This window comes from Aquila chrysaetos, chromosome 6 (assembly GCF_900496995.4).
Source record: "Aquila chrysaetos chrysaetos chromosome 6, bAquChr1.4, whole genome shotgun sequence".
Taxonomy (NCBI): domain Eukaryota; kingdom Metazoa; phylum Chordata; class Aves; order Accipitriformes; family Accipitridae; genus Aquila; species Aquila chrysaetos.
Genome location: NC_044009.1, coordinates 18,670,074 through 18,682,774, shown reverse-complemented (window position 1 = coordinate 18,682,774; position 12,701 = coordinate 18,670,074). Strand labels below are relative to the sequence as shown.

Sequence of the window (12,701 nt, the reverse complement as noted above, 5' to 3'; positions counted from 1 at the left end):
GGAACTATACAGTGCCTCATCCCTCACCATGCTGGTTTTCAATGACAGTGCATCAGGACTGACAACATACAGGCAAGCCCTTAGAAAACAGAAGTTTGCAGCATTCAAACAGTACATTTTCTTGCCTGTTCTCTCTAAATAACAGTTCAGCAAAACTGTCCCTACCTAACTGCTGCGTGGCACAGTGGCAAAATGAGTAACTCAAATCAGCAGTGCACGTCTGCACACAGCAAAAGATGACAACTCACAATATTGATGCTGATCTTGAAAAGTCAAAAATAATTTTCTGTTCTGTTTTTTCATAAATACCTGGGAAGCTAAATTTTTTTTTTAATTCACTATAGGTGACTCATTGGTAACTACCAGATTTAGAAGCAAGTCACAGCCTGAAAACTTACTTCTTTTTTTCCTCTTCATTCAAATTCTTCCACTGCTCTTCAATTTTCAGCAGGATGTCCTCCATGCTGGTCTTTGGATTATCAGTTATCAATTTTGGACGACATTCTTGAGTGAAAAATCCAATTGCAGACTTTGGTTTCCTTATTATTCTACTACTAATTAAGTCATAAGCTGTCACATGTCCGAATTTATCACTTATCACATTTCTTTTCTTTATGCTTTGATTTGAGATTTGTGGATCATTGCTTTGTTCACCAATATGTTCATTTTGCTTATTAATTGTTCCTCCAGCTTCAGGAATCAAAATCTTAACAGGTTCCAGGTTGTCTCCTAGATGGTTTTTAAATCCACCTCCCATACTCCAATTATGAGCAGAGATTTCAGGTAAGTCTTTAGGGACTAAGGCTTCCTCATTTTTTTGTATTTCGTCAATATTATCAGAACTCAAAAGATGCTCATCGGCTTTTTTAGATTTGGGGTCCACAGGAACACTGTTACTTTGAATATCAGTCATATTCTGTCCATTCTTTTCCTCCTCACACACTAAATTTAAGGAACTCTCTAGAAAGGCATCACTCTTAGAAACCTCTTTTTTGTCCAGGTGACTACGTACATTATCACCACCAAATGTCTGATGATTTAAGCAGATCTCTGTGTTTCTTCCTGCTTGACAGTTTTGCACATCACTGCTGAGTGAAAGGAATGAAGTATGAGCATGTAGATCATCGCTTCCAGATGGCCCCATTTCATTAACAACCACATCTGTTGGTTCTGTTCTATGAACAAACATGTCTTCTGAGGTAACATCTGGTTTATTACTTTCACCAGGGACGGTAGCAGGTAGTGGCCCATACAGTGATTTCAACACATTTTCAACAGCAAGTAAGACAGATTCCTGGGGGGAAAAAAAAACAAACAAACCCAAAAACCAAAACCAACAAAAACCAACAGAAAAGCCACACACGCAAGCACACCTGAAAATGTAACTGATAGATATTGAGAATATAGAACAATAAGCAAAGTGATCTTATTCAGAATATTTTTCAGACAAATCTGGACAGATTATTGCATTTCTGTTGTTCACACATACTCAAAAAGACTCTCAACTGCACACCCTTAGCCTCAAATATTTTGTGATAGTTATTCTGTTTCACTGGTTATCACAAAACTGATTAACTGCTTTCTTTATAACAGGGTACTGACTGCTTAAACCAGTATCAGGTAAAGCTATTCCCATCTAAAATGGCATTAGAAGCTTATACTCAAGACAGATGCACCAACAACATCCCATTTCATATAAGCATGTTTGTGTAGGTGCTTTTATGGTGCATGCTTCCAAGACAGCTTTGCACCAAATGATGGAAGCGAAAAAGAAAAAAACCCCACAAAATAAAAGAAAAAAGAAAAACCAAACCTTTTTCTAATGCCAAAGGAAAATTTTAAACTAGATCAAATGTGAGAATGCTGTGTTAATTTTCATACAAGTGGCACTTCACAGGCAGTACGTTTACAAGATTAACATAGAGAAATACAAACCAAAAACTTTCAGTGAAGAAGAGGATTAACATACTGGTGTGACTACCTACATTCACTTTGAATAACCACCTTACCCATGTTGCCTTCTTAATTTCTGTGGCACTGTTTTTTGTATGAAGTACTAATAAGTGAGAGTGACTTTATGGAAATTTATCACTACACAGCCTCTAAAACATGGGCATATATGGTCTAAATTTCAGGTCCTGATAGTACAAACAGGATATCCTGAAACTTAAGTGATGTCAACAATAATCTATACACATAATGGCAAAATATTGCTTTGTTCAGAAATCAACTCCCCCACCCCAGCCCCCACCTTAATATATGTGGTGTTTAAAAAGTGATTCTTAGTGTAATTATGAAGTTAAGCATGAGATTTATGTAGGGACACACATCATAATTCCATTTAGCTTCTCCCACTATCAAGCCATCTGAAAACAAAGCAATACACACATATATCTGACAGCATAAAAATGACCTTCGAAATCAACTGGGAAATTAATTTTGAATAATCCTCCACTTAGCCTGTTCAATACTTTTCAAACAAAACAGTCCTGTGATAAAGGCAAGCTATCATGTAACAAAAAAAAAAAAAAAAAAAAAAAAAAAAAATCAGTACATCAGTGGCACTGTTTACCTTCAAACCCAGAAGCCCTTCATATGCTTACATAAGTAAAAGGTTGGCAACTCAAAAACACATTAAAACCTTAGTTACCTTATAATGCAGTAAAACCTGAGTTTTATCAGGTGTTAAATTCACATCCACAGCAGAGGCAGGTACAGTAATATTCAAAAAGAAAACAGGATATAAACGAGTACAGTCCTTGTGCATCACCAGACTGTAGTACTGTCGAATTAACTACAGAATGATTTAATAAAGAGATGTTAGTAAAGGCAATAAAATAGACACAAAGGCACAGAAACAAAATTTGACATTATACAAGCATAACTGGTTTGTTGTTTTTTTTTTCCTGAAGTTAAAGGAATGCTAAAAAGGTCCTTGTGGGTATACATGTATGCCAGAATAATCACCAAAAGGGCAGTTATTGGTGGTTTCCATGTCTCCATAGCTAAATAAAAAAAAAAAAAGGGGAACCAATTCCAAGACACTAATAGTAGCTACTTTGACCCTCTGAAAGAATGTATTGATCACACTTGGAAGAAAAGATATATGCCCAAATAAGACTGCAACTCCAATACTTACTTCCTCAGTCAACACAAATACTATTATTTGTTTGCTTTTTAAAGAAAATCTACTTACATAGCATGCAACTATGCTGCACTCTGTTTCAGCCAAACTGAAGTCTGTTTGAGAAAGTAGCACTTGCACCACAGACCTGCCCTTTTCCCAGAACAAGATCAATTTGTTCCTTTTATTAATCCAATTATGAATCTACAGCTTTTCTCAAACTCTGCTTGCCCTTACTATTTTCTCTATAATCCTCCCAAAAACTCCTCCAAAAGACTACAAAATAATTGAGTAGTTTCAGAATTTTGGTCTCATTAACTAGAAGGCTTAAATAAAGATCCTTGCATTTCCCTCTAGTATTAGGGATCCTTCAACAGACATGCATACTGGAGAAAAGAATACATTAATGAGACAAAAAAAATTTAAAGCATAAAAAAATGAAGAGTTGCTGCAGATTAAATTTCAATTTTTTAATTAATTTTTAATTCTTAAATATTGTTTAAATAACATTAAACTTAATGAAATATTTTTCAAGTTATTTTAACCTTAATATTTCCACAATCTGTCCTTAGCTGGCACTGAACTGTAGTAATAAGAGGTCCACCAGCACTTCTTCCCCATACATAGCATGGAGATAAAAGTAAGGGATCTATGGCTTGTTTCCAAACCCATCAAAATGTATTCTTACAGATGTATTGTTATCCTCACCTGGCCAAAAAAACCCAACAATTAAAACACTGGACCAAAAAAAAAGAAAAAAAAAAAAAAAAAAAAAAAAGGCAGTGTCAGACCATCACCTGCACTACTACAAGAACAGGCCTAAACGAAGGGCAACATATTTTTACTTTGTATGATAGTACTCTGAATCCCACCTTGAATCTAGGCCTCTGCACTCTGGTTAAAAAGCTGTCTCTGTCATAGGATTCAAGCTGAGCTTTGAACTCCCAGAAGAACGAGGCACATCAAATACTGCATGGATATGGATTACCCTTATTTGGCACTTAATGTACCAACACAAGTTCAGAGTTTACATCTACAAAGCTTTGCTTGCCAATTGCAAACTACTTTGTTGCTTCCACTTTAAAACATTCGTGTACACTTTGGCATGAACATGATTGTCTTTTCTGGGGAAGGCAAGGATTAGAACAGCAAGGCTGCTCCAAGTGAGGTGCTGCAAGGTTCAGTAGAGTGAGAAACCCAAGAGTATCAAATTCTGCCTACACAATGCCTAGCTGTAGCCAATGTTGCTGCACTATCACTTTCATTTTTATCCAATGCATGCACAAATTTAAAGGGAAAGTATGTGTATTTGCTTGATAAGTCCACAGCAAGAAATGGAAAAAATCAAAAGTTTATTTTTAGAAGAATTCTCTTACAAGAAACCATGTAAAGTTCCCTCATGGAAAAATGCACAGGTGTGTTTCTGCAGGCTAATATGAAGAAAGAATCAACTATTTTGATCTTTCACATAGAGTATCTGAAATTTCTTTTTTTTTTTTTTTTAAACAGCCATAAACATAACCTCTGGCTCTGTAGTCATAAGTGACTGCAGCAAATGGAACAGAACTGAGGCACCAGGAGCATCAGACTTGTGGAAGAGGTTTCTGTTGTAAATACTAGTATCTTCACCTTCCAGTTATCCCATGCGGGAAAAAGGTTGCAGATTGCATAGGTGTCTCTGTCCTCAAAAAAGTCACATTTCTATTCCTTGAATAAAAAGCTAGAGCATGTTACCTTCAGTATTTCTTTCTGATGAACTGGACGATTATTTATAAAAATGAAACTCCTTTCTGAACTTGAAAGGCTTGTCAAAGAACTGTCTGACTCAGCTTTTGGGAAAAATCCAGAAAGATTTATCTGCAATGATAGAACAAATAAAGTGCAAAAGTCTTTAAAAAAGAACCCCAAAAAGGTTTTTACGAGGTAAGAGATTAAAATGGGATTGTACAGGAGTTCAAGTCATTCAAATGCATGCGGTGCTTCTTGAAAGTTATGATAAAAAAAAAAAAAAAAGGCACTAAAAAAAAAAAGGTTGAAAAGGATGGGTCTATCCCCATCTATCTTCCTTGATCAATTTATTGAGAAACTTTCCATTTGAACTGCCAGATGCACCAGGTTGCTGTCTGCAGCTGAGGGCTGCAGAGAACACCACTAGCCAGCTTTAGGCTTGCTGACTGTAGGGTTGCCACCTTAACCCCTGTACAAGCTAAAGGCATGCACTGCTGCCCAACCTGGTGAAGGCAGCAGTGAATTACCCCTACGGGGAAAGCCCAAAACACACAATCCCTCCCGTTCTACACTCAGGGCACCTTAAATAGCCTGTCACAGGGCATTTATTCAGGGCACCTAAATTTACCTACGCAACCTGTATCCAAATCATCTGACTCTCAAGAGTGCTGAGCACCCACGATTCACAGATCGTAGCAGAACCTGTGAGCACACAACACTGCCAAGGAGCCTCAGAAAACCACATGATTCGAGTACCTAACATTAACTCCAAGTTTTAAGATTTTTCTGCTGAGATTCTTTAGCTTAGTGTTTTTTAGGTCTAAATGAGGCTGATGACTTGTGCTCCCTGGCCCATCACCTCCCCTTCTCCCCCACCAAGCAACTTGGAAACTGTTGGACAGATTTCAATTCAATCTGATGAAGAAGCAGAAATCCAAAAGATATTATATTTCCACAATTTCTGTGATAACTGACAGCTGTTTGGAGAGGAGAGCCTCATGATAATGACCTTACTGAGGAAAAGGCAATTGTAACTTTTCAAAAGCCAGGATCCATCAGCGTGTAAGAACTGACGAGCCGACCAGCCCACATACTGCCCCACACATTGCCCCACTGCCACTTGCCCCAACTAGTAGGTGAAGGAACACTGGGGCATCGTGAGGATGGAGATTTTGGAGATATGGGAAAGTTTTGAGAATGTTCTGGTAGCAGGGTGGATCATTGAACATAGAAATCAGACCTCATTAGCTTTGCTCTTGGCAGAACCACTTGTATTTACTAAAATCCAAATTATCATGCATTTGAAATGGAATTTAAAATCCCTGGGATTTGGCCTATCCTTCCCATTCATCTACGTCACGCCAGCTATTTGCTCATGTGCTCCCTTATTCCCTCTTGACCTTGTAATAAGCATTCTGTGCTAAAGCTGGAGCGTTCTGGTCAGCAGCATCGCACATAACCAAACACCACTGGTCAAGTTAAAGAGGTGTCAAATATCTGTTGGATGATTATCAGAAAACAACAAGCAGCACTCCTAGATTTTATTCTGCAACATTAGCACATCCTCCCTGAATGTTCCTCCTCTATGCTTCAAGCTCCTTTTCTAGTTCCCAAATATTTGTGTCTTTCACTTCAAACAATATTTTTATATACAGACAACATTAAAGCAAAACTGAAAGTCTCTAAATAACTCATTTAAGAAGCTGCCAGATTTAGAAATGGCTGACTGCTGTTACTATTTAAAGCCATGTAGAATATCAGTATGGTCATTAAAAGTTAGCAGCAATTTCTAAACTAGTCTTAATTATTAGACTTTTCATATATGAAAGTGTATGAAATATAAAGACAAAATTACAGACTGGAAAATATTACAGAATTTTTGCTTTTAAATTAGATCAGCTGTTTTCGAAATTAATATTTTAATAAAAACCAAGTTATATACATATTAAAATATATCTGTGTGGAGTGGACAGTAGAATGTCTTTCTTAAGGACTTACCTTTTTCCCAGTGGCATATGTATCTGCTAAACTTAACCTCCACAGAAAAAGAAGAGACTAGGAAAATTTCCTGTGTGAAAGTTTTCAGCCACAATAGATCCATTCATTTACAAGATGGGATGTGAAAAGCATAGATGCTGTTTTGTACAAGTAAAAAGTTGTGTCAATTCTTTATTTTCTTAGTTTTCTTTTTATTTTACAAGTAGCATGAGTTTGCATGCTTTGGAGTCAGCTTGAAATGTGTTCTTGTTTCATTCAGGTGCTCATAATGCAGATGTTTTGAAGGCGGCCCTGGATCACTTGTTACAGAAGTTTTAACTCTGCAGTTAGTAAGGTACAGGTTACAGAAAGTTGTTTATAGCAAGATTAGTTTTGTCTTCAGAGTAGGCTTTGCATCAAAGGAATACGAAGCTACACAACGAACAAGTAGGAAAGGAAAAGAATTAAAGAGCTACCCTCTGGTCTGAGTATTGAATGAGGCATGGACCTAATGGGAAGGAAAAAAGCAGCATATGCCTTGTCATTAAATACCTATCCCAATACCTGCACACAAGGGAGAAAGAAAAGATTGCACAGGCAACCTTAATTCTGTCATTTCATAGTGTTTGGCTGCTTAATTTAGAAATGTCCATGATTTCTGAATGTAGATTTGTGCGTGAGCAATATGCATAGATCACTTATACACCTAGAAATGATGCACGTGGTATTTTACACACTATTTAGAGACAGAGAGAGAGATAGAATGTTCCCCAACTTCTATTCAAGGAATATGGATACCTCATGATATAGCAGAGAGGTAATGTGAGAACCTGAGTGCCTCCTTCAAGCTAGTCCCTTCTAAATACCCCCATGTCTTCCCTTCGGAGCCCCCTGCACTTGCCCTGTGGGGCATATCCAACCTGCATTCAGGTTAAGAATGGATGTTCTGTTCAGACATAAGCAACTAAAACTTTGTAAACTACAAGAAGCAACTTTGCTTTTTTCCCCTCATTTCCCTGCATATGTATACTACAAGCATTCTGTCAAACTCAAGATTTAAGTCTGAATAATGCTATTAAACTTTAATACATATATATATTCAGACTTCATTAAAGTCTGAATAATGCTATTAAACATAACTTACCACGCTGAATGTAGCATGGTAAGTTGTGTTTAATAGCCACTGTGAGTCTACAGACAGTGATTCATCTCATCTATGTGACTGGTCAAGATTTATTACTACAAGATACAGGAAAATGCAACTTTGAAGGATCAGCAGTAGCAAGACTCCCCTTTATAAGAACGTCTCCAACAAAAATGGAAGCAGATTAAAAATTTTTTTGAAAATATTAGACAAAGGAGAATATAACAGGGAACTCCCTCAATTTCAACAAGGGCAAAGGAAGCCAAGTGCACTGAATTTTTTTGAAAACTAACTAGTATTTCCTTGAAATATATCTTTAGTGGAAATTTTGCATAACTTGACTTCTAAGTATGTGTTTCTTTTGCTGCTCAGGTGCCCCTCACTGAAATTGAGGGGATATTCTTTAGAGTATAAGGCTAAGAGGCCATGAGGATGAGAACTATACAAATGCTTAGATATTAATCACAGCACAACCTGCCTGTGGGCCAGGAATCCCAACTTAGACAGCTCTGAGCAATCAGCAATTCTGCATTTGTCATCACAACTGTTTTTACTGCCATTTGATCAGTGCCACATGAGTCCTGACTAGATGATTCTTGGAGCGGATTTTCAATCACCAAACCAATTAATTTTACAGAGAGGACAGTAATAGAATCAAGTGCATTAATTGGATATCAATCTGGAGATAATACCCTCTGTTGCAAAGTCTCCTTTTTGAATATTGATTTAGCTCTCTTCATTGACAGGCTTTAAGTGGATTTGGGAAAAGGAAGTTTAAACTCACCTCAGGATCTTCACAGCAGTGTTGAAAAGGTACCATACTGCCCATAACGGCTGTTCCCAGAACTGACATACAGGCCATTTTGTGATCTGACACCCTGGTCTTCTGCCAAATAACTGCCTGAAACAAATGGCACAGAGTCAAATTTTTGACATTATATTTGTTGAACTCAAGTCATGTCTATGAACACGCATATGCGACTGCACACATACTGTATATGTAACATTCTGTACTTTGAAGCTCTTAGATTCACAACTTTCGGTATTAACACACACGATATGGTACTTTTTGGCATGACTTCTCATATTATATTACATATTTAGACTCGTAGTGATTGGAAAATTAAGCAAAGCTTGTATTTATGGATGTTACATGGCTAGTCTGGACTTCTGCACCTGAAACAAATCAATAAAAATACTACTTCTCCTCTTAACTATATAGCAGTAGGCTTTGTGTTTTCACTGAGCATATAAATTGAGGGTTTATGACATGTCCTGGCATAGCGGTCAACATTTGAAGGTAGGCACTGCAATGCTCATGGTACTTAAGAGATAGGCCATTTTGGTAAAATCGGGCTATTAGATGTCCATTCATAGCTCTCATCTGGATACTCTAGGTCTATGACAAGCCTGCTGATTAGAAAGGAGAGCAATTTCTAAGGAAGTATTTATAAGGAAAGCAGTTGTTTGTCTAATGAAAACTTCGTAAAAGTTAAAAGGATAAAAGGGTATCTGCTCTATTAGCTACATATCTTGCGATACTATTGCAAAGATTTAATAAATACAGTAAGGCAGTATGAACTGCAACTTGCATCAGAAGTTACCTGTCAAGTCCACTTACATATACAGAAAGTATTAGCTACTTTGGGAAGTGAAATTTTGTCCCTCACTAATGAGAAGTCCTATACTAAACCGTGACAAATTTAACTCTGAATCTGCTGACTTTTATTGCTGTGTGTCAACAAAATTGGCTTAGTTGGCTTTCTGCTTCTAGGCAACTGAGACAGCTAGATTCAGATCCACTTCGTATCTATTTCTGTCACCGTTAGCTGACTGAGTGTATTTCAATGTGCAACATTCAAACACAAAAGGAAAAAAAATACAGCAAGTTGTACTTTAAATTTGATGTTACAGTGCTGGATAAAATTGATGTTTTAAATAGGTGCTAGATGTCCAATAAATTCAAAATGAGTTCACAGTATTCTGGTACAGGATGTTATGAGAAAGCATGGTGAGCAAGCAAAGAATACACAAGCACCCATCTCAAGAAATGCAATACATAGCCTTAAAATTCCACCTGTCCAGTGGAATATTTGCTGGCCTTGAGGGATGAATTCCATGGAAGAACACGGTGCTCCTGTAAAATGATATTCCCTTCCTACAGGACAGGTGGAATTGTAAAACTTTGAGACTGTTGAGCCTAAAAGTATGCCCCAAATCTTTAATTTTCCATTTCCACGTACACTCTGCAGCATTTGTGAAGTGGGGCTTTTTAGTCCTGCCTGAATCTAACTCACCTCCTAGACACCAGCCTGACAGCCCTTTGTACATGCTGGCTCACAGCTCAGTCATCCTACAGCGAGCGTGAACCCCTCAAACATAAAGGACAATTTACGTGAGGGAGGGCTGTGAATACAAAAAGGGGAGAAGGAGAAACAAGCAAGCAGAGCCACAGGCTGGGTGTCCACAGCTCTGGCAGGGAGAGTCCCCACTGTGCTTTGGCAGCAGGCAGCAGCAAAGGACAGCCTCGGGCTGCCCAAAGCATGCTGCCTCTCAGCCTCTCTCCTCTACACCTGCTGTAAACCTCCTCAAAGACATTTTGGAGTGATGAAAGAATTTGTCCTCTTCTTTACAGCTCCTCTTATAAAACATATCCTGTACTGCTTCTATTTTAAAATTGATTACTTAAAATGGAAACACAAAGTGCCAAACAATTTTTTCTTTACTGGATGTATTTTAAATTAAATGCATGTGACCAAACTGAGAAAGACACTTGTTACATGACTAACATAAACATCATACTGTTTATTTTAGGTTATACTAGTGTGATGCCACAGGTACAGATATAAATCTTAGCTGCTGATTAATGCAAGGTTATTACACTGCTTGACCTGCTGAATGGCTGATACTCAGGACTGTGAAAAGATCACGTCAGTAAGGTGGTTTTAAGCAAGCTGTGGAAAATGAGAACTTATTAAATGCAAACTTGCTAAAAGTAGATACTGCTAATAAGTTCAGGGGGTATTTTTTAACTAGTCATGTATTTATCAGGTATTAATACTGAGAACTACAGACAAAATTTTAGGAACTAGTTACCACTGTAGGTTAAATTCAAGCCTACATACTAAAGAGGCCAGGCAACTCCTAAATTTCTGTACTGTATAAACACAGAATAGATTGTGCATTCATTTTTAGCCTTGACTGCACAGTATGAAGCAACAACATAGGAATAGCTGGTAGTTTAAAGAAAATTATTTTTCTAGACTCTCCAGATGTATCAACAGGCATTAAAAAAATCCACAAAGAAACAATGCCTGTTCCATTTCATTTATTTTAGAAAGTGCCTGTTTCCATTAGGTTCCTGCAATATCCTATTTTTTTAACCTTGCTTATACCCTTTAGTTTAGCTAAAAATACACACACACACCCCCCATATTTTTTTCTAGGTCATATAAAGCGGGTGTCCAGGATGAGCCAAGGAAGAATCTGACTCTAGTCAGTATGATGACACTGCAGAAACAGCCTACTCAAAGATATATTATTACATATGGCCCATCTTAGGTTTTGCTAGAGCTAGCCAAATATATCCCACCTCCCTCCTTGTTTCATTGAAGGGGATTACATGATCTAGACCTTACAAAATGTCTTAACATATATAAAATCTATTGCACATATACAGAAGATAAGTATGTGTGTCTCTGTGTGTATGTATTTTTCCACCCTTATCCAGCCCTAGGACATACGCATACTTTTGTGGAGGATGACAACATACGTGCACACATGGAGCAGGCATCTCTGTTATTTAAGGATGCATACTCATAGCCCAGAAGGATTCCTTGAAAAATGTGTGAAGAGTGGAGAAAGAGCATGCAACCTCTTCCCACTGGGGTCCCTAGTACATGGCACTAAGGAGAATAAGAGCTGCTCATTATTTGTCTCCTCAAAGACACCAAGGAAGGACAGAGAAAAAAATGCAGCCACTCCTCATCCCTAACTATCCTTCATATTTTAGACCATCTATCAGCAGCCACAATGATTTGCAATCACAGACAAAACAAAAATCTTAATTAGAGCTGGGGACCGGATGCTGTTGCTGACTGTGGCTACTTCAGTGCAACTATGATGCCACAAGTTAAACAGATCCATCCTGTTCACCTTATTGCCTAATGGTATTACCTTACAAAGTGGACTTTTACTACCCAGAAACCACCTATTTTCTTTTTTTGTTTTGTGATAATTGTTGTGTTATTTATCCTGTAATAAAGGTTGAGGGTGTAAAAGTCTCATACAGCAAGCACTGTACATGAACTGTAGGTTGGTAATGTAACATGAGTTAGCTCTATAAGAGAGAGCTGTATTTTATAGTCTCTCTAATTTTGTTTTAGATGCTTCAAAAATCCTGTCACCCTGCCACCAGAGATCTCACTGCAGATAGTTAACTCTCTGGGCCAGCATGTTCCTTAGCTTTCCTGACTTAAAACCTAATAGTTTATTAGGCTCCAACATAATGGAAAACATCACTGCCTACCTGTTAAGAGAGTATAAAACCAGGAACAAATCCAGGCAGCAATATCCAAAGTTTGAATTGAGCCCAAGGGAAACAAAAAGACATTACCCTGTACAACGACTATAACCTCTTTTGCTTGTGATGCACAGACACCTAGCTGCAAGGGCTGGGACACTCTCTGCAGTGGAAGAAAGCCTATCAGCTAAGATCAAGAAGAGATC

The 12,701-nt window shown here is 37.7% G+C and overlaps 1 protein-coding gene across 4 annotated transcripts in view; it reads right to left on the bottom strand.

Annotated features, from left to right (window-relative positions):
* Positions 1–12,701, bottom strand: part of PMS1 (PMS1 homolog 1, mismatch repair system component) — a 48,384-nt gene that overhangs the window by 17,050 nt on the left and 18,633 nt on the right. For 3 of the 4 annotated variants that reach the window (XM_030019088.2, XM_030019089.2, XM_030019090.1), the window contains exons 6-9: positions 8,758–8,874; positions 4,859–4,981; positions 2,651–2,794; positions 399–1,294 (exon numbers count right to left, since the gene is read on the bottom strand). In XM_030019088.2, coding sequence (XP_029874948.1) covers positions 399–1,294; positions 2,651–2,794; positions 4,859–4,981; positions 8,758–8,874 — 1,280 coding nt within the window. The remainder of the gene's footprint in view (positions 1–398; positions 1,295–2,650; positions 2,795–4,858; positions 4,982–8,757; positions 8,875–12,701) is intronic. The other variant, XM_041124026.1, reaches the window with a different exon arrangement.